Source organism: Typopeltis vanoorti, chromosome 24 (genome assembly GCF_054136105.1).
Source record: "Typopeltis vanoorti isolate ZY-2024b chromosome 24, IOZ_Tvanoo_1.0, whole genome shotgun sequence".
Lineage (NCBI taxonomy): Eukaryota > Metazoa > Arthropoda > Arachnida > Uropygi > Thelyphonidae > Typopeltis > Typopeltis vanoorti.
Genome location: NC_143572.1, coordinates 71,479,148 through 71,500,412, shown reverse-complemented (window position 1 = coordinate 71,500,412; position 21,265 = coordinate 71,479,148). Strand labels below are relative to the sequence as shown.

The 21,265-nt window shown below is 38.0% G+C and overlaps 1 protein-coding gene across 2 annotated transcripts in view; it reads right to left on the bottom strand.

Moving 5' to 3' along the window:
• Window positions 1–21,265, bottom strand: part of Cul4 (cullin 4) — a 276,936-nt gene that overhangs the window by 19,113 nt on the left and 236,558 nt on the right. For both annotated transcript variants that reach the window (XM_090414048.1, XM_090414051.1), the window contains one exon: window positions 4,517–4,669. In XM_090414048.1, coding sequence (XP_090270174.1) covers window positions 4,517–4,669 — 153 coding nt within the window. The remainder of the gene's footprint in view (window positions 1–4,516; window positions 4,670–21,265) is intronic.

Below are 21,265 nucleotides of genomic sequence, written 5' to 3'. Positions count from 1 at the left end.
ATTGCTTGATATAATGTTCCATTGACACCATATAACTAGTGTATTGACTAGCTTCTCTCTTGGTACCTTGCCTAAGCCTTTTCCAGATCTATAAAACTTAAATACAGATCTTTGTTATATTCCAATGCTTTCTCGACTATTTGTCATAAAGTGAAAATCTGATCCTGACAGCCTCTATTTGGCCTGAATCCAGCTTGCTCTTCACCAAGCTTTTCTTCCATAATCCTTCTCAATTGTTTCTCTAGTATACTTGCGTAAATCTTACCAGGAACACTCAGTAGGAAATACCTCTATAATTCTCACATTCAGTTTTATTTTCCTTTTTATGTATGTGCACTATGAAAGCTCTACTGCAATCATCCGGAATTCATCCTTCTGTCCACGCCCTCTGAATATGAAGTGCAGCCACTGTAAGACTTTTATACTTCCATACTTGAGTATTTCTGATTGAATATCATCCACTCCTACTGCCTTTCCACATTTCAGGGCTTTGATGGCTTTTTCTACTTCAAGTATGTATGTGTATTCCTGACTGCATCCCTGTTGAGTGTTTTTTACCTGTGCTATCACTTTTCATTTAGCAATTTTCCGAAGTAATTACTTACTTCAAGGATATATTTTTCTCCAGTTTTCATGTCACCTTTATCATCTCTACTTCCTTTTACAGCAATCTTTCCTCCATTTCTGAGCTTCTTTAACAACCTCCAGAATATCTTGCCACCTTCGTGATATTTATTTTCTACCAAAGTCTTCCCATGACTTTTGTTTAGCCAGTTTTACACAGTGTTTAGCTTTCTTACATTTGTCTCTATATTCTCTAAGAGCACAAGCTGACTTATTTGGCAGGCACTTTTGATGATATGGCTTCTTCTTTTCCTTCGTTGCATCTTTAATTTCCTGTCCAGCACGGAGTTCTGATTTTTCTATCCATGCAGACAACCTCAACACATGCCTCTCTGGGTGAATCAATCGGTGTTTTCTTCAGGACTTGTCACTGAATCTCCAAGGTTTGGTTCCTGTTCTCAAACTCTGGTGTCCTTCACTAGGGGGGGGGGGGGGAACATCACTATCAACAATAACATAGCCAATGAGACTTTTCTTATTCTTTGACTCTTCTCTCCATGTGAATTTGTGGACATTTTTAACAGGTATTTGTCATTATTATTAGTTTTGCTCTTTTCTCCAAATTTTCCCAAAATATATTTGTATGTCTGACAATCATTTCCTACTCTGCTATTTAGATCCCCAACAAGGACCAACTTTTCCTTTTTCATTGTGTCAGTTGCTTTTTCTAAAGCCTCAAAAAATTCCTCCACTTCTACCTTAGTAGAACCTTCTGTGGGACCACAGGCACAAATAAGTCTCATTGTCCAGTTCCCCATTCTCATATTTGCCCACATCACTCTACTTGAGACTGCCTGCCATTCAAGAAGATTAGCCTCATATTTTGTGTTGAATACTATGGCTACTCCTCCTTTTCCTTGATTGTCATTTCCTGAATATAACATTTTGTATTTATTGCTCAGAAAGATCTCACCAGTTTTTGTCTTTTTTGTTTCAGTCACCCCTATTATGTCGATCTAGTACTTATCTAATTCCTCAGCAAGCTCCATTTCTTTGCCATTCAGGCTTCTTATGTTGATAGTACCGATCTTTAACTCTGGTGATGTTGAGTTGGGGTTTGTTTTCAGATTTGTTCCAGTAGCTGACTTTTTGCTGCTCACCCTGGTTCCCTGGTGAAAACAATGGGGACCTTGTTTAACCAGGCAACACCCAAGCAGGCATGAAATTCTATCATGTTGTACCATCATTTTATATTTAAGTTTAAGCCAATAAGAATACAATTTGGTCGGCTAAATCCCAAATTGTCAGCCCATCCTCATTCGTTCAGTATCCAGGTAGATACCTAAAAGGGTGCACCACGGAAGGTGAAGATTGAACATTAGGTCAGAAGCCCTGGTCGGTTCTCTGCATTTCTTTAAAGGCTATGTGGAGGTGTCTCAGTTGTACAGCTTTGATCCTTAAGCATCCCTTACCAGTAACATCCAGTAGAGAAATACCTCTATGCAGTGCAGCCACTGTAAGTCTTTTATACCTCCATACTTGAGCTTGAGTTTAACAACCATTAAAATTAATTATTTCAGACTTTGCAACATGATCTCCTTGCTTAATGGGAGCCTGAGGTGGCTGTTGCCATGTTTGGTTCCCAGTGCATATTTCTACACACACACACACACACACACACACACACACACACACACACACACACACACACACACGCATGCACACACCCATGCACACACACGCATGCACACACACACACACACACACACACACACACACACACACACACACACACACACACACACACACACACGCATGCACACATTTATCCCAGGGCTGGCCAGACACAATGCTTGTTTGCAGCCCCCTAATAATTTGCACTTCCAAACTGTCATCAGGCATATATAAGTTCCTTTGTCCATCAAATTCACTCCATACATCTATAAACTACACAGCATTCCGCTTGCAAGTCCTTGTCACTGAGTCATTAGTAATCATGGCCCTTCTAAATTCTGTCCTATCATACTGAGGCAGCAGACTCACAATCTTCATTTTCACTTCTTTCATATCCTCTCTCAGTGCATATTTTGAACCCTTGAAATCATTTGGGCCTTGTAAAACAATCAACTCTTTCAATTCTCCCTTCTGCAAACTAACAGGCTTCACTAACATCCTTGATCTTCATGCCTGAGAAGCATGCTTTCATCACTTTCTCGTTAAGCACACCTCTTATCACTGAATCGCCATACAATACTATTTCTCCTCACTCAGTTTCTCACACTTTGATGCTTTCTCATTCACTTTTTCTTTCATTTTAACCTCATACTGTTCCACACACACACACACTACCAGTCATTTCTCCAATCATTCAAGTTCATGTTTCGTCCTATGAAGGACTGCAAATAAGCATGGTATTTCTCTTATCAGTGTCAACCACATTACTTTCAGCTACTTCTTTCATACTCTCATTCATATTTTGTACACTAGCATTCATCCTTCCAATACATTCTCTACAACACTCACTATTCTGCCTTACATTGTTAATATTAGTTATTTCATTCTTCTGCTTTTGACACACCTTGCACTTACTTATGAAACACTTGCAACACATACTCTCTCTCTCTCTCATTTTTGTACCACAAACCATTCACTCTCAGCAATGAATGGATTAAACAGACACTAAATCCTGCATATTGAAAATATCGAAGTATTGGCCCCATTTTTCTTGTATGCATTGATTCCATATAGAATGCTTTTTAATCGATATCATTTAAGAGGATTCACAATTAAACACTCAATTACACATTAAAGTATATGACCAATAATGATTAGCAACATCATGGATATTTACTAAAAATTAAAACATCTGAACAACACATGCACAATGCTGCCATTTAAGACTTCTCATTTATTAAATGAGTTTTTCTAATTTTGTCTTTTCAACCAAATTTTTCATCCAAGTGGGCAGTAGTAATTGACTTTTTATTCAAAGCATGATCAGAACTGACACATGCAGCATTTTTAGCAATAACTCAACTATCAATACTAATTCCTATTACAAAATTACAAATTCCATGATTTGTATCATTTTTGTATTATAAATGTTCTTTAATAGTGAATTCACTATTATGTAAAAATGCAAGGGAAAAAAAAAACATACACCACATCATATAAGAACACTGTAAAGTGCAAAAATGATACAAAGCATGAAATTTGTAACTTTTTAAAACTTCCATTAGAAAGATATTCTCAGCTCTATTTGCAACTCTAGCATTCTTGTTAAATGCAATAAGTTTTTTCTTTGTTTTTAGGTAGTAGATGTTTAAAACAGTTTTTTTTTTTTTTTAACTACTCAGTTAACTGATTAACTCTGTAATTGTCTGTGAAAATACTAATGGTGGTGGTGGGCAGCAGATGGCATTGGTGTAGATGATGATGATAGTGCGCTTCACTGTAGTTGGTGGACTGATTGGAGATGGAGAGTTGTGGAGTGGATGTCCTCCCTCGATGAGTCCTTGGAGGTGTCACGTAATAATAATAATAATTATCAACATAGCATAACATCCATATACTGTCCAACCACAGATGTGAGACCCCTTGACACTTGTGCACAAGGTGGAAGAAGGCCCATTCTGTAAACAGGGTAATCAATGATGAGTGCTTATTATTATATGTGAAAATAAGCATTTCTTTTATGAAAATTCCAGTTTTTAAAGTGGCAACTATTTTGCTGGTACAACAGTTGAAAAATGTTATGTATAAAGTATGTGACTTCACATTGGTGACGAATTCATACATAGCCTTATTCTTTTCTCCCCCTTCAACATGAATTGACATTTCTTGGGACTTCTTAAGCATAGCACATAACGCAAAGAAAAGGCAGTAGCCTGTAAAGTAACCACTACTCCAAACAGTCCATAACAATTATTAACAAAAATTAAACTATGCTTACCTTAACAGGAAATTTTAATTGATCATACAGCTCAGTAATAAGCAAGTTGTGTGTTAAAGTTTTCCTCATTTTCATAATTCGAACTATTGCAGCATCAATCTGATACTGCCTGTCCTGAAATACCCTTTCCTGAGTTGTTGTTTGTTCTTCTTGCTGAAAATGCAATAAATTAAAAAAATTGCAGCAATTATTTAATTTCAATCTAGGACACAAAAATTTCATAACAGTGTGGACAAGAAGAAACTAATAAATTACTGCCAAAAGGCCATTGACTTTTTTCAATAAAATATAATTTAAAAAGTATAAAAGTAAAAATATTTATTACAGACTGTCATTCATTTTGTTTGGGTTTCAGGTATTAAAGACATCACCACAATTGGAAAATAAACATTACTCCTGCTGATATTTCAATGGATTTAAAATGAGCAGTTTATGAAGACTATATATCAATATACCTGCTACCAATAGCACTTCACCACAGTGAATAAGCAAATTAAGGAGAAAGAAGGACCTGTTGACTCATTCCTTGAATAGTCATTCATTGTGATCTCAGGGAAGGCAGTATATAGAAGGCTGTTCCAAAGAATAGAAGTATATGGAATGAAAAATGCAAATGAAAGGTTGATTCAATAAGTTTAAAGCTGGCTACTGACTAGCAGGTGCTCATGTTTTTACAGAATAAAAGAAAAGTGAAGGAATGATTGGTGGCCTGTTCAGCAGAAAATGTCCATAAAAATATCTATGGAAGAGGCATAATGTAGAAATCACTCCAGTCACTTTCTCATAGAATGAATATGAGAAAGTGATTGTATCAAGACAGAGAGAGGAATCATCTACACAATCTTGCATAAATACTGTTACAACTTCCATGCTACCCACAGAATTGTAAGCAGCCAACATTCGCATGTTTATCAGTAAAGAGAGAGGTTTGTCTAGCTGTAGGGGTTAACATGTAGTGTAGAGATTATGAGAACAGTGTAGCTGTAATAGCACTTCAAGATGAGAACCGTTACTTTCAACATGTTAAAAGCACAGGATCAGCAGGATGTTTCTGCATCGGACTGTTAACTGTTATAAAGATACAGAAGACGTATCTGATTGCCAAAGAACAGATCAACCATGCTGGAGAAGTGCCTTAGATTTTATCACCTTCTGACACATAAGTTGTGCTGTGATGAAGTGTTCAGTAGAACAACGATAGGCTCTCAGCCCTGGGTTATCCATTAGTATATGTGATGCTGTTCTCTGCAAAATGTTCATCTCTCGCAACAACACTTCATGCATTCACAGCCCTCACAAGCTGTTGTGTGTGCTGCTATCAATATGTAGCCTCACAAAATTCGAGCATGGTGAAAGCAAAACAGGGACATTTTGAACACCAAGTGTTGTTATATGCACATTATACATGTGGTATATATATTTTGAAAGCTGTAAATGATTTACTGATAGATTAAAGGTTTATGCACTTCAAGTTGTAACAGTATTTATGGCTAGACAAGGTATTAAACAGACTTTTCTCTTCTGGATTGCATCATGCATTTTGAGAACAGTAATTTAAGGTAATTTGAGGTTATAAATGAGAGGAGACCTTCACATAGCCTTTAAAGGAATGCAGAGAACTGACCAGGGCTTCTGACCTAATGTCCAATCCTCACCTTCTCGTGGTGCGCCCTGTTGGGTATCTACCTGGATACTGAACGAACGAGGATGGGTTGGCAATTTGAGATTAGCCGACCAAATAGTATTTTTATTGGTTAAACCAAAATAAAAATGATGGTACAACATGACAAAATTTCATGCCGGCTTGGGCATCGCCCGGTTAAACAAGGCCCCCGTTGTTTTCGCCAGGGAACCAGGGCGAACAGCGAAAAGTCAGCTACTGGAACAAATCTGAAAACAAACCCCAACTCAACATCACCAGAGTTAAAGATCGGTACTATCAACATAAGAAGCCTGAATAGCAAAGAAATGGAGCTAGCTGAGGAATTAGATAAGTACCAGATCGACATAATAAGGGTGACTGAAACAAAAAAGACCAAAACTGGTTATATTCAGGAAAAGACAATCAAGGAAAAGGAGTAGCCATAGTATTCAACACAAACTACGAGGCTAATCTTCTTGAATGGCAGGCTGTCTCAAGTAGAGTGATGTGGGCAAATATGAGAATGGGGAACTGGACAATGAGACTTATTTGTGCCTATGGTCCCACAGAAGGTTCTACTAAGATAGAAGTGGAGGAATTTTTTGATGCTTTCGAAAAAGCAACTGACACAATGAAAAAGGAAAAGTTGGTCCTTGTTGGGGATCTGAATAGCAGAGTAGGAAATGATTGTCAGACATACAAAAATATTTTGGGAAAATTTGGAGAAAAGAGCAAAGCTAATAATAATGGCAAATACCTGTTGGAATTCTGCTCAGGACATGGACTGGTTATTACTAACACCATGTTCCTACATAAAAATGTGCACAAATTCACATGGAGAGAAGAGGCAAGGAATAAGAAAAGTCTCATTGACTATGTTATTGTTGATAATGATGTTTTCTCCCTCGTGCAGGACACCAGAGTATACAAAGGATTTGAAATTGGAAATGATCACTATTTAGTCTTGAGCAGGATAAAATTGGATTTCATATTGAAAAGAATAACACGTAAAAAAGTTTTAAAGTGAATAAAAGTTGAGCAGCTCTCAGATGTGGACTGTAGACTAACATATACAAAGATTATTGAAGAAAAAATGAAACAGTTTGAGAACAGGAACTAAACCTTGGAGATTCAGTGGCAAAATTCAGCCTTGAAGAAAACTCTGATTGATTCAGCTAGAGAGGCATGTGGTGAAGTTGTCTGCAAGGATAGAAAAATTAGAAAAATTTATATATGGAGACAGGAAGTTAAAGAGGCAGTGAAGGAAAAGAAGAAAGCATATCAAAAGTTCCTGGCAAATAAGTCAGCTTGTGATCTTAGAGAATACAGAGACAAATGTAAGAAAGCTAAACAGTGTGTAAAACTAGCTAAATAAAAGCCATGGGAGGACTTTGGCAAGAACATAGAAAATAAATATCAAGAAGGTGGCAAAATATTCTGGAGATTGTTGAAGAAGCTTAGGAATGGAGGAAATAATGCTGTAAAAGGAGTTAGAGATGATAAAGGTGACATGAAAACAGGAGAAAAAGATATCCTTGAAGTATGAAGTAATTACTTTGAAAAATTGCTAAAATGAAACAAGCAGTGATAGCACAGTGGTAAAAAACACTCAACAGGCATAGTCAGGAATACATATCCATACTTGTAGTAGAAAACGCCATCAAAGGCTTGAAATGTGGAAAGGCAGCAGGAGTAGATGATATTTGACCAGAAATACTGAAGTACGGTGGTATAAAAGTCTTACAGTGGCTGCACTGCATATTTAAGAAAGCCTGGACAGAGGGATGAATTCCTGATCATTGGAGTAGAGCTCTAATAGAGCCCATATATAAAAAGGGAAATAAAACTGAATTTGAGAATTACAGAGGTATTTCCCTACTGAGTGTTCCTGGCAAGATCTATGCAAGTATACGTGAGAAACAGTTGAGAAGAATTGTGGAAGAAAAGCTTGGTGAAGAACAAGCTGGATTCAGGCCAAATAGAGGCTGTCAGGATCAGATCTTCACTTTACTACAAATAGTCGAGATAGCATGGGAATATAACAAAGATCTGTATTTAAGTTTTGCGATCTAGAAAAGGAATATGACAAGGTGCCAAGAGAGAGAAGCTATTCAATACGCTACAGTTATATGGTGTCAATGGGCCATTATATCAAGCAATACTTAGTCTGTATTTGAGTTGTAAGTCAGCAGTTAGAATTGAAAGATGTATGGGAAGATGGTTTTATGTTAAATTTGGTGTGAGACAAGGATGAACATTATCCCCTCTGTTATTCATTATCTATATGAATCACATTATGAAGGAAAGTGGTATTAAACATGATATCAGAATTGGAGATGTTAATGTCAGCTCTTTGCTTTATGCAGACGATGTTATACTTCTAAATAAATCCACTACAAGTTTGCAAGATTCCCTGACTAAATTGAATAACTGTTGTAATAGATATGGTATGAAGGTCAGCATTAAAAAGACAAAGACAATGAAAATAGGTAGAATTGTTGAAAATGTCAACTGTGTTGTGAAGGGGGAACCTGTGGAACAAGTGAAACATTTCAGCTACTTAGGCACGATTTTTACTGAAGATGGTAAATTAAATATGGAAATAGACAACAGAATCAACAAAGCTGGTATGGTAGGAAGTCAATTGAATAAATTCATATGGAATAAGAGAGAAATTAGTCAGAACACTAAATTAGCTGTATACAAGACAGTGTTCAAACCAGTTTTAACTTATGGATCTGAGAGGTGGGTCAGAAGTAAAACACTTGACCAAAGACTAGAGACCACAGATATGAGAGTCCTGAGAAAGATTAGAGGTGTGAACAGATGGCATCAATTGCAATATCATATTAAAAACAAGGATATTAGGAAAGAACTTCACATTGTCGGCATCCAGGAATGCATTAGCAGAGCTAATCTCAGGTGGTATGGTCACTTAAACAGAATGGGCAAGGAAAGATTAGCAAAACAAGTGTTCTCTGCCAGGTTGGCAGGAAAAGGACCCAGAGGAAGACCAAGATATAGGTGGATTGATACGGTACAATGTGCCTTAGACGATAGAAATATAAGATCTGATAATGATAATATTGGAGTTTTGACAAGTGACATACTGATTTGGAGGAAAATTGTAGATAGGAAGTTAGTAATGATGTAAATTTTTTATGTAGTACTATCATATCCTGTACACCCCTTGAGGGTACATGTCAGGAATTTAATGATGATGATAATTTAAGGTTAGGATTGTCATGAATAAGGTTGGATTTATATAATGCTGGAATTGTGCAGACAATTGAAAAATAGAGTCTTGAGATGAAAATCACCAGTATTATCTAGTCTTGCCATAAATACTGTTACAACTTCCACACACCCTTCTGCGGTGCCCACAGAATTGCACAAGGCTTCTGTTAGTGGCACTGTGTGCAGCCAATATTCGGATGTTTATCGGTAGAGAGAAAGAGTCGTCTAGCTGTACAGGTTATCATGAAGTGGGGAGAATATGTGGAACCGAATCTAGGTCTTTCTGACCAAAGGGCTATGTCTATACTGATTGAGTTACAGAGCCTCTGTAGATCAATCAGTATATATATGAACTCACTTATATGAATAATGAATTTTTTCTCCACAGACTGATAAACAATTAATATGTAAGTAGTTAACATACTTCATCAACAATGGTAGTTATGCAGGGTAAAAATTTGGCATAGCATTAACAAAAACTTAAAGTGGCTGTGATATATAAGGTGGCATGAAAGAGTACACCCAGACTGACATCTAACTGAGATATTTGGCTGAGTGGCGAGTCAGTACAAATTCTTACAAACCTTGTTAACGAGTTTTACGCTCACCCACAAATACTTAAAAATTGTTCTTATATAGCTGAAATATATTACCTATTTCAAATGTTTGCTAGCAAGAATAAATCTGATATGTTCTGTTTTTCATAGCTTTTTTCATACCAACTTTGTTAAAGCAGTTATTAACTAATTAGTCCTAAGACTTGTTACAGGATTTCTTTAAGGGAATAAATTTGGATAGCATAAAGAACTGGTTTTTTAGTGAGTATACTTTATGAAACTGTAGTGGTAGAGAATGTGCGAGCAACTAAGCCTAATTTGAGTAGAAGCTTAATACAGTACTTTAGGTGTGTGTACGTTGTATGCAACTGCTTAAGGATTTCTGTTGATAGTACTATGCTGTTCAATTTAGTTAAAGAATCCTAATATAAGGGGAAGGGTTAGCGAGGGGCCAACTACCCCTCCTGTCACTATGGATTACGAAACAAGCACTACAGAAGCCTCAGAATTTGGACGCTTTGCGACAATGATTATTAATCGTTTTGGGAGCTGGAATATATGTAGTTTGGTGAAAGAAGGAGCTCTTTTTAATGTGACGAATATCTTACGACAGTATAAAATTGGACTTTGTGCTGTACAAGAGGCACGATGGCCGGGACATGGCTCGACCCGCAATCAGGTGTACATGCTATACTATAGTGGTGACGACAGAGGATGAAAAGAACTCGGAACTGCGTTTTTAGTTAGTGATAAATTTTTGTGTAATATTTTAAACCTGTGAACAATCAGCTGTGTACTATTAGAGTTAAGGGACATTTTCAAAATGTGTCTATTGTGAACTGTTATGTTATGCGCCTACTGAAGAGAGCTCAGCAGAAGCTAAAGATTGTTTCTACAAAGTGCTTGAGCATACTTGTGCTAATCTACCATCCTATGACATCAAGCTAGTAGTGGGAGATTTCAATGCAAAGCTGGGGAGAGAGCGTGTGTGGCACCCTTTCATGGGTAGTGAGAGCCTACATGAGGGGTGCAATGATAATGGGATCTGACTTGCGAGTTTTGCCGCTGCTACGAAATGTTTTGTAAAGAGCACTATGTTTGCGCATAAAGACGTCTACAAAAAGCAGACCTGGAGAGCGCCGGACGGTAGAACAGCTAACCAAATAGACCATGTACTAGTGTATCGATGTCACCACAGCTCCATCTCGGATGTAAGAAGTTTCAGAGAAGCAGATGGAGATAGTGACCACTATCTGGTAGCCTATGATTTCAGGCATAGAATTTCGGTTCAGAAGCCCGCATGTCCTACCATACGATCAGCATGGGACCTGGACAAATTGAAAACAGTGGAAGGCAAGCGGGCTTTCCAGTCAGAGTTGCAGAATCGTTTTGGGGAGTTACAGGAGAAAGAGGATGATCCAGATGGGATGTGGGACACCATCAAAAATACTGTCGCGTTAGCTGCCTCGAGAACTGTGGGAAAGAGAAAGAGGAGGAGAAAAGCATGGTTTAATAGAAGAAGCTGTAGCGAAACGAAGGTAAGCACTATTGAACTACCTAGTGGATAACAGGAAGAAAGCTGCATATGAGAGGGTGAGAAGAGTGGTGAATACATGTCTATGCAGGGAAAAGCGAAAGTATCTTGATGAGAAAGTGGCTAGTATAGAGAGAAATAGGGTGACGAATAATGGACGGGAGATGTACCGGACGATCAAAGCCATGCGAGGTGCCCAGACACAAGCGGCAACCATAACAGATGAAAGTGGAAATCTATTAACAAACTCAAAAGATGCTCTCGCTCTGTGGCGTAGATATTTCACGAACTTGCTGAATGTCAATGCTGGAACGTCAATATCGGAGGATTATTCTCCTTATCAAACTGTTGAACCATTTATTGAAGAGCCAACATTTAGTGAGATTACTTGTGCTATCCACATGCTGAAAAATAATAAGGCTCCAGGAGTGGACTGCATACTGGCGAAGCTCCTGAAGAATGGTGGGGACGTCCTGCTGGAGCAGCTGCACATGCTCATCTTGATGATCTGGCAAGAAGAACGGCTGCCGGACGAGTGGAAGGAGTCACTGATCACCCCAGTATATAAGAAAGGAGATAAGGCTCAATGTGGCAACTATAGGGGCATCTCACTGCTGTCAACTAACTACAAGGTGCTGTCTAACATCATGCTAATCTGCCTCACACCATATGCAGAAGAGTGCCTTGGTGACTACCAGGCAGGCTTCAGGAGGAATCGTTCTACAATAGACCAACTCTTCACGCTGTGCCAAATTTTTGAAAAGTGCTGGGAATATAACTGGGAAGTTCATAATATTTTCATAGACTTTTCTAAAGCCTGTGACTCAATAATATGCCCAAAAATATGGCAGGTGTTAGAAGAACTGGGAATTCCTCGAAAACTCCGAAAAATGGTGCAGGTGTGCGTAGCTGGTTCGAGAGCAAGAGTGAAAGCAGAAGGTGACTTTTCAGACCCATTTCAAGTACAGACCGGTGTGAAGCAGAATCCGATTCTCTTCAATCTAGTGTTGGAAAAAATAATTAGAAACACACAGCAAGTGGCAGGTGGAGTCGACATGGGGGTGCAAAGATACCAAGCAATTTTAAACCTGGTTTTACTCCATTTCCCAAGTAAGCAAACAGACTAAAAGTCAAGTTTGCGCCTGCAATTGATGCAAGTCTAACTGATCCCACAGATAGTGCAAGACTAGGGCAACTCGTGGCAAAGGTGGAACAAGCTCCGATCACTAATCTTAATATTTACCCTTAATGCCAAAACACATCTCCAAGGAGGGGATGTATGATGTTTTGTATTAAAGGCAAGGGGCCACTACCCAGACCGGTTTCGACCTTTATTGAGGTCTCGTCAGTGGGAGCTAGGCTAGAAATACCAAGATTTAGTAATACAGAGCTTGTAAGTATTTTACCAAAACAAGTTACCATAAGGTGTTTTAACCTTATTAAATAAAGATCTCTGGAGGGATTTTATATCCTTATTAAATAAAGATATAAATGTAGAAAGTATTTTTACCTTGGGTATAAATATGTTAAAGATACCAAGCAATTTTAAACCTGGTTTTACTATTTATTTACTTATTTTAAACCTGGTTAAAACCAGGTTTAAAATTGCTTGGTATCTTTAACATATTTATACCCAAGGTAAAAATATTTTTACCTTGGGTATATATCCTTGGAGATGTGTTTTGGCATTAAGGGTAAATATTAAGATTAGTGATCGGAGCTTGTTCCACCTTTGCCACGAGTTGCCCTAGTCTTGCACTACCTGTGGGATCAGTTAGACTTGCATCAATTGCAGGCGCAAACTTGACTTTTAGTCTGTTTGCTTACTTGGGAAATGGAGTAAAACCAGGTTTAAAATTGCTTGGTATCTTTAACATATTTATACCCAAGGTAAAAATACTTTCTACATGGGGGTGCAAGTTAGGAGTCTTGGATAAGTGGACAACCTGAACGTCATGGCGCATCAACAGGACGACGCAGTGGCATTGGTTACTGCTATTGAGGAAGCTGCAGAAGAAGTTGGCTTGAAGATAAATGCCGAGAAGACAAAATACCTTTTTATGAGTCGCCATGCTGCTCAAGATCCAGAGGTAGCTGCACAGTTTGAGAGGGTGAAGGTATTTAGGTACTTGAGTTCTTTCGTGACTGAAGACAACAAAGTTGAGGATGTCCAGAGTCGGGTAAATGCTGCGAATGTGGCCTATTACCAGGTGTGTCCCCTTTTCGCCTCGTGCTTGCTGTCTTGGACTACAAAGGTGGGACTATACAAGACTTTGATCAGGCCTGTTCTCCTCTAGGTGCTGAAGCGTGGACTCTCAAGGCAAGACAAGCCGATCACCTGTGAGCATTCGAGAACAGGATGCTACAACGTATCTATGGAGGGTCATGGCAGACGGAGCCTGGAGGAGGCAGTCCAATGCTGCCATACACGCTTTATACAACTCGGCAGACGTCTTGATGGAGCTGCGAGCCCAGCGTCTTCAGTGGCAGGGGCACCTGTACCATATAGGCCCTGAAAGGACTGCGAGATAAGTGTGGGAGGCCCGACCCCAATCAGGGAGGCTGCCAGGGAGACCGAGAAGGAGGTGGGAGTATCAGGAGAAGGAAGACCTGCAGGCTGTCAGGCTGGAGACCAGAACGTGGCGGACAGTCGCAGAGGCGATATGTGGTGCTTGAGGCCAAAAAGTCCCCCCAGCCTGATAGTGCCTGGCTTATTTATTCGTATGGCATGAATATCAAAACATGCAGTACAATACACGGCACTTTAATAACATATAAAATTAAAAGTCAAAAGTCATTTTAAAAACCAATAAAATTAAAAGGTTACATCCATGTAACCAGTGCCTGGCTAATGTAATGTATAAAGAACTGAGCTTAATATCCCCTAGTGTAACATTAAGTTTCATATCACTTTCTTTAATGATGTGTCCATATAGGGTTCACATCATTGTCACTTCTTTCCTTGACTCATCAAGGCTAGATAACTAGGAGGAGACTACCTCAACTTCACACAGCCAGTCCCGGTCAGTTCTCCACACTCCTATAAGGAATGTAGAGAACTGACTGGGACTTCTGATCCAATCACCTCACCAATATGTCCTTTAACAGGTGTCCACTTGGATGAATGAATGAGGAAATGTTGCATATTAATTAGGATGATACAACATAATTCAGATATCATGCAGGCTGGGACGTCACCCAGATCTTGCTGTTTTCATTAGGGAACCAAGGTGAAGAGTGAATAGTCAACTACTGGAAAATCTCAGCAGAAATGAAGACAGCCACTGTCAATGTAAGAAGCATTAATGGAAGAACTAGAGCTAGCAGCATCATTAGAGAAATACTATGTCAACATAATGGTGTTAATATGATAAGCAGATGTAGCCTGATTGGCTGAGTGGATAGCTTATCTGCTCTCCAACTATGAATGTTTAGGCTTAAGTGGAGGATATAGAAAGTATGATGTTTAATGGAATGAATACTGAATAAGGAATAGTTAAACAACTACTAATGTTTCTACTGTCTCAGAAACAAAGACATCTTCATAGAGTATAATATAAATAGTAACAAATATATGCAACACAAAATATAGTGAAACTTCGACTGGAGTCTAATCCTAGCTAGACGGACGAATTCAATGGTCATAATGGGAAGGGAAGCCTGCTTTTTGTCTCCTTTTACACTGTTAGTTTCTTCTCTCTTTCTCTCTTGTCAGATGTATCTCCTTCCAGGAGGTTGACTACCATGAGCTTCTTCTTCCACCATGTACGGTTTTGTGCTTCTCTTGCATTCTTCATAGGACAAAAAGGTCCAGTCCTTAATATTTCTCATCCAATCTGTTCTTTGTCTTCCTTTTCTTTTTCCTTGTATCATTCCTTCTAGAAGCGTTTTTTGTAGGGATTCATGCCTTAGTATGTGAAGGTAGGTGGTTTTCAACAGATTCCTATCTTCTCCAATCATCTCTAATATTTCTAAATTAGTTTTTTTGGCAGTCCATAGGACTCTAAGAATTCTTCTGAGGATCCACATCTCAAAGGCTTTTAGTTTATTTTCACAATATTTTGATATTGTCCAGGTTTATGCTCCATATAGCAGTGTTGACCATACGTAGCATTTGAAGAGCCTAATTCTTGTTTCTGTGAATTTCCCATGAGGTCAGAATGTTTTTCATGCTAATGAAGGTTGATCTAGCAATTTCTATTCTTCTTAATATTTCCTTATCACACTTTCCATTCTCTATAATTAGTTCACCCAAATATATATAACTCTCTACTTGATCTAAAGTATTTCATGTGATCTTAATATTTATATTGGGTATTTTCCCTTTTTCTCTTGTTACCAGCATGGTTTTAGTTTTTTTTTGAAGTTGAAATTAAGTCCATATTTTTCACTTAGCTTCAGAGTCTCTTCTAGTAGGTTTTGAAGATCTTTTTTTTTATTTTCAGCTAGCAGTACTGTATCATCTGCATATCTTAAGTTGTTTATATTCCTGCCTCCTTTAAATTCTTCTAATTGCTGGAAGATATTTTCAGTATAGAGGTTAAACAATATAGGAGAAAGAACACAGCCTTGTCTGACACCCTTCTTTACTGAGAATTCCTCCAAGATTTCTCAGTAATCTGGTATCTTTACCATCTACGCCTGAATTTCTGATGCATTTGATTAGTTGTTCATGTTGTATATTGTCAAAGGCCTTTGTGTAGTTAATAAAACATAAGTAGACTTCTTTCTGCTTCTCCAGATATCTTTCTATAATAGTTCTGATATTGAAGAGTCGTTCTCTAGTTCCTTTATTTTCCTGAAAACCAGATTGTGTTTCATTAATTCATTAATGAATTAATGTTAGTTTCTGCCAGGGAGACAGGGACTCATTGAAGGAGCCCACATATCACCTATGCCAGCGCTTCCCAAACTGTGGGCCATAAGTCTTGTTGAGGGGGGCCATGAAATAATGAAAGCAAATTTAAAATGTTTTAAGACTAAGTAGATTAAAAAAAATCTTAAAAGAAACATATTTAATTTTTATTATTTTTTACATTTTAATGGAAAAAATCACACATTAGTGTTGGTTCACAAATTTTGCTTCCTGCGTATTTAGTGCTTAATGAATATTAGTAAATATATGCTTATTCATATAAGTTTCATTTCAAAGGTATTAATAAGAAGCACAAAAAAGCTTACAAATGCAAAATCTTGAATATAAATATAATAAATATTATAATATATGTCTGTATTACAATTTTATTTTCTGACGGAAGCGAGTTGTGAAGGGTAAGGTTTATCAAATGAAAGGGAGGAGTGCAATGTGCTATCGTCTGCAAAACTCTGTATTGGGTTGGAGGTCAACTGAAGTAGGTCATTGATGTATAGAAGGAAGAGGGTCGGTGAGAGAACTGAACCTTGTGGGACCCCAGCATTACTTGGATAGTGGGAAGATAGGAAGCCATCTACCATTACGCATAGTGTGCATCCAGACAGGAAGCTAGCAATCCATCTGCAGAAGTCCTGAGACAGTCCAAATGATGGAAGTCTGCCTAGTAAGCCTTTGTGCCAGAGCCGGTCAAAGACTTTAGAGATATCGGTGCAACTACTTGGGATTCGCCAAATTTTTCCATGGTATATGTCCAGAGATGGGTGATATATGAGAGCAGGTCACCTGTTGATCGGCATTGGCGGAATCCGTACTGGTGGTCGCTTAATAGCTGGGTACCTTCAAGGTAGAGTAGTAGTTGAGAATTGATGGTTTTCTCCATCACTTTAAATAGGATTGAGGTGAGTGAGACAGAGCAGTAGTTAGATAGCAGCAATTTGTCTCCCTTTTTTTGGGGGAATGGGTTGAATATAGGCCAATTTCCAGGCTTTGGGATATATATACCAGTGGAGTAACATAGTGTGTACAGACAGCATAGGATAGGAGTCAGTTCTGCTGCACAGACCTTCAGGACAATTGGAGGAATGCCATCAGGGCCAGGCACTTTTTTTGTGTCTAATTTTGACAATAGGTTTATGATCTCTTTCTGGCAAAAGGATGCAGGGGGCATTGTATGTTGGGCAGTCGGAATGACTTTGCAGGCAAAGTCATTCCGACTGCCATTCAGTCATTCAATGTGGTGTGGGGAATGTATGTTATTATTGAATTGACAGCCATTTTTGCATGCCCTCAGTATATTCACATCATTCTGCATATACTGCACAACCACACATTGCTGATTACTACCTATCTTTGCATCATCAGCCAGGAGATTAGCTTTTTCTGTGGGTGATGTTGCAATTGAGCCATCTGGGTGTGATAGGGGTGGGAGTAGTGTAAGGCAAAAGTTGCGACCAATTGCTTTGGCAAGAGACCAAAAGGCATGGCTGCTGCTAGGACAGGCTGCAAGTTTCATGCTTTTTGCCCATTTAAATTCTGTTTTGGAATCATCGATAATTTTTTGCATCTCTTTCGGACTTCAGTCTAGGCACTGAAGGAGGATGGAGTTCTTAATTTGAGCCAGTTGTGGTATGCCTGGTTTTTCATTAGTACAGCCTTGGCACACCTTTTGGAGAACCAGGGTTTGGATAGGGGACGGCAGTTCAGTGTGGTGTGGGGAATGTATGTTATTATTGAATTGACAGCCATTTTTGCATGCCCTTAGTATATTCACATCATTCTGCATATACTGCACAACCACACATTGCTGATTACTACCTATCTTTGCATCATCAGTGAACAGCTGTAGGTAATCTGACAAATTCTTCCCATCATTAATGTAAAGATAATACCAATGGACCAAGGACTGATTCCTGTGACACACCACTAGTCATTAAATCATGCAGACTCACATTCCCCATATATCACTTATTCATGCTTTTATTTTATAATTCAGTCCTATATTCTCCAATTTATGAAACAGTCTTCAATGTTGTATCCTGTCAAAAGCCTTAGCAAAGTCCAAAAATATCATGGTGTATCTATTCCTCTTGTCTAACTCAATGGTAACATTATAATATGAGCAATTTGCTGAAACATGACCTTAAACCCTTGCTGTTCATTGAAAGATATAGATTCTCTGTCAACCCATTTCTGTGCAAGTTCTCACAAACTTTTTCTTTACCACCACTTTAGAGATGCTGATAAGTCAATAGTTAAAAAACATCAGTCTTTGCACTACCCTTGTGCAATGGGATTATATTATTTGCATTATTATAGAATCATCCTTGTTCTGAGGCCCAAATTATGGAGACTGGCTAAAGAAACATAGTTCAGCTGAACACTATTTTAGCATCCATGTTGATATCCCATTGGCCCCTATTGCCAAATTCTTATTTGGTTTGTGCAACAACTCTAGTACCTACTCCTCATATACCTGAGATTCTTTTTCCAGTGAAGAGGTGGCAGTGAGCTCAATGTTGCATACACCAGGTTGATAGTTTTTAGCAAAATGGGCACTCATTAGTTGAACAATCCTTCTGTAGGTAACCAATGTATTCAGTAGTTATTCTTTCATACTTATTATTGCTTTTACTTGCAGAATGGTGGTAGAATTCTTTTGGATTGTTTTTAGCTTACAGAACTAGTTTTCTTTTCATATGCAGACCTAGTTTTCATACAACAGTTGTAACTTTTCTGGCCTGCTCAGTATTCCTTCACATCATTTTCTTAAGAATATCTTGTTTATTAAGATTTTACATCCATTTCACTCAAATCTTTTATTCTACAAACTCTAGGGACACATTCTGATATTGCACCATTTAAGTATTTTTTTAAATGCCTCCCATTCATTGTTTAATATCCTTCTCATCTAGTACATAATACCATGGAAAAGAACATAGCATACACCTCAGCTGGTCACAATTTCTTGCTTTGTAGTTGAACATGTAACCTTTTCTGAATGGAACATCCACAAACTTAGCCACTTTCTAAGTCAGTACAGCATGATCACTGTCACCAACTGGAGGCAGAACAGTCATGTTTTTAACATCCCCTCTGACACTATAATCAGATCCAAAACTCTTTGAAGTTGAGTTCATTTTGTCACATGCTACTTGAGGAAGTTGTCTTGCAACAACTCAATAAATTTGATCTCATTCTTCTCATGAGATCTTACCACTGCCCAATTAATGTTTGGATAATTAAAGTCATCCATGATGACTGCTCATTAATTATCCCATCATTTTTATTTGTAATGCATTTCATCATTGCTGGCAAATGATCTACTAGGTCTATAACAACACCCTGCTATGTATTTGATTTTGTTAGATTCAAATGATTTCAAACTTACTGTCACATGGAAACTTATTAGTATTGCAGTCAAAGTTTTCTATCCTAACTGGACTCAAATCAACTCCCCCCCCCCAATACTTTCCTATCCTGTCTGTCCTTCCTAAACACACTGTACACCAATTAGTATATCTGCCTCTAATAGCTAGATCTCACCAATGCCTATAATCTGAGGATTTGATGTATTTCCAAAGGCAACAAACTCCAACCTTTGTTTTATACTCCAGGTAATTATGTACAGAACATATGTTACTTGCATACTTTTTTGTATACTCACTTCTGTAGTTTGCATAACTTTGTTATATTAAAATTCTTGAAACTCTTCAGGTGTTTGGATCACATTTAAATATAATTAAATGGTAATCATGCCCATTTTTGTTTTGTATTTGGTCACTTAAACATTAAAACTTGAGCTTTTTCTTGGTTTTATTTGTTGACCAGATATTAATAAATGATATACACAAATTTTCAACAAGTTTCACCAGCTATTCTGTCTGGCTTCTTCAGGACAAGTATAACCGTACACACACTAACGTTTGCTAGTAAAAAAGAAGAATGGAGTAGCACAGTCAAATAAATTAAAACTGATGCGTAACATCATAAGCATGGAGCGTAGTGTCTCAGTCATTGTTTATTGAGAGTCTTATATAGTTTTTAGTGAAATGAAATTCTGATAAGCTGAGTGAATTTATTAGGCTTTTCCAGATGTCTTTCAGAATCATTCCTTGATTTCTGTTTAGATTTTCTCCAGAGCAGAGTACAACTGTGGCTTCTTTGAAGTTTCTACATCGAAAATCTTCTTCTATATTATAAGGCATGGAGCTGTTATCCCAATCGATGATGTGGTTAGAGATTGAGAAGCGATAGGCTAATCCTGAAGTATCTGTTCTATTGTTGTTCACGTCTCCTATATGTTCTTTTTTTTCGAATTTCCAGGCTTCTTGATGTTTGGCCTATGTAATTTAATCCACAGGAACATGGGATGTTGTATACACCTGCGCATTTGAAGAAGGCATTAATGTCCTTAGGAGATCTTAAAATGTAGCATATAGATTTGACAGGTTTGAGAGCAACTCTGATGTTGAAAGATTTCAGGAGTTTGGCTATTTTTGTTGAAACTGAGCTTGCATAAGAGATGATGATGATGGACAATGCGTATTGCGGGACAGGTGGTTGTTGCTGTGGAGAGTTTCTATGAAGAATCTTCTTGGATTATATTTTTTGGATGCAGTATTTTCAGAAAACATAATGGGATAGGGATTTTGGTAATGATAAAAGAAGAACTGGAGCCAAAAAAAGAGCAAAAGTGCATCAGAAAGACAGGGGGACACACAGTTCATTTGAGGCTATCTACTGTAAGATAGAGACCAACAGGATGGAATATATAACTGGTTACTGCTATAATCCAGGGAGTATAAGGGAAATGTAAATGGCATACTTTGGCAAGTTAGCAGGATGAGTGCAAGATAAGTAATTATTATGGTGAATTTCAACTATAGGGACACAAGTGTAGGAGGAG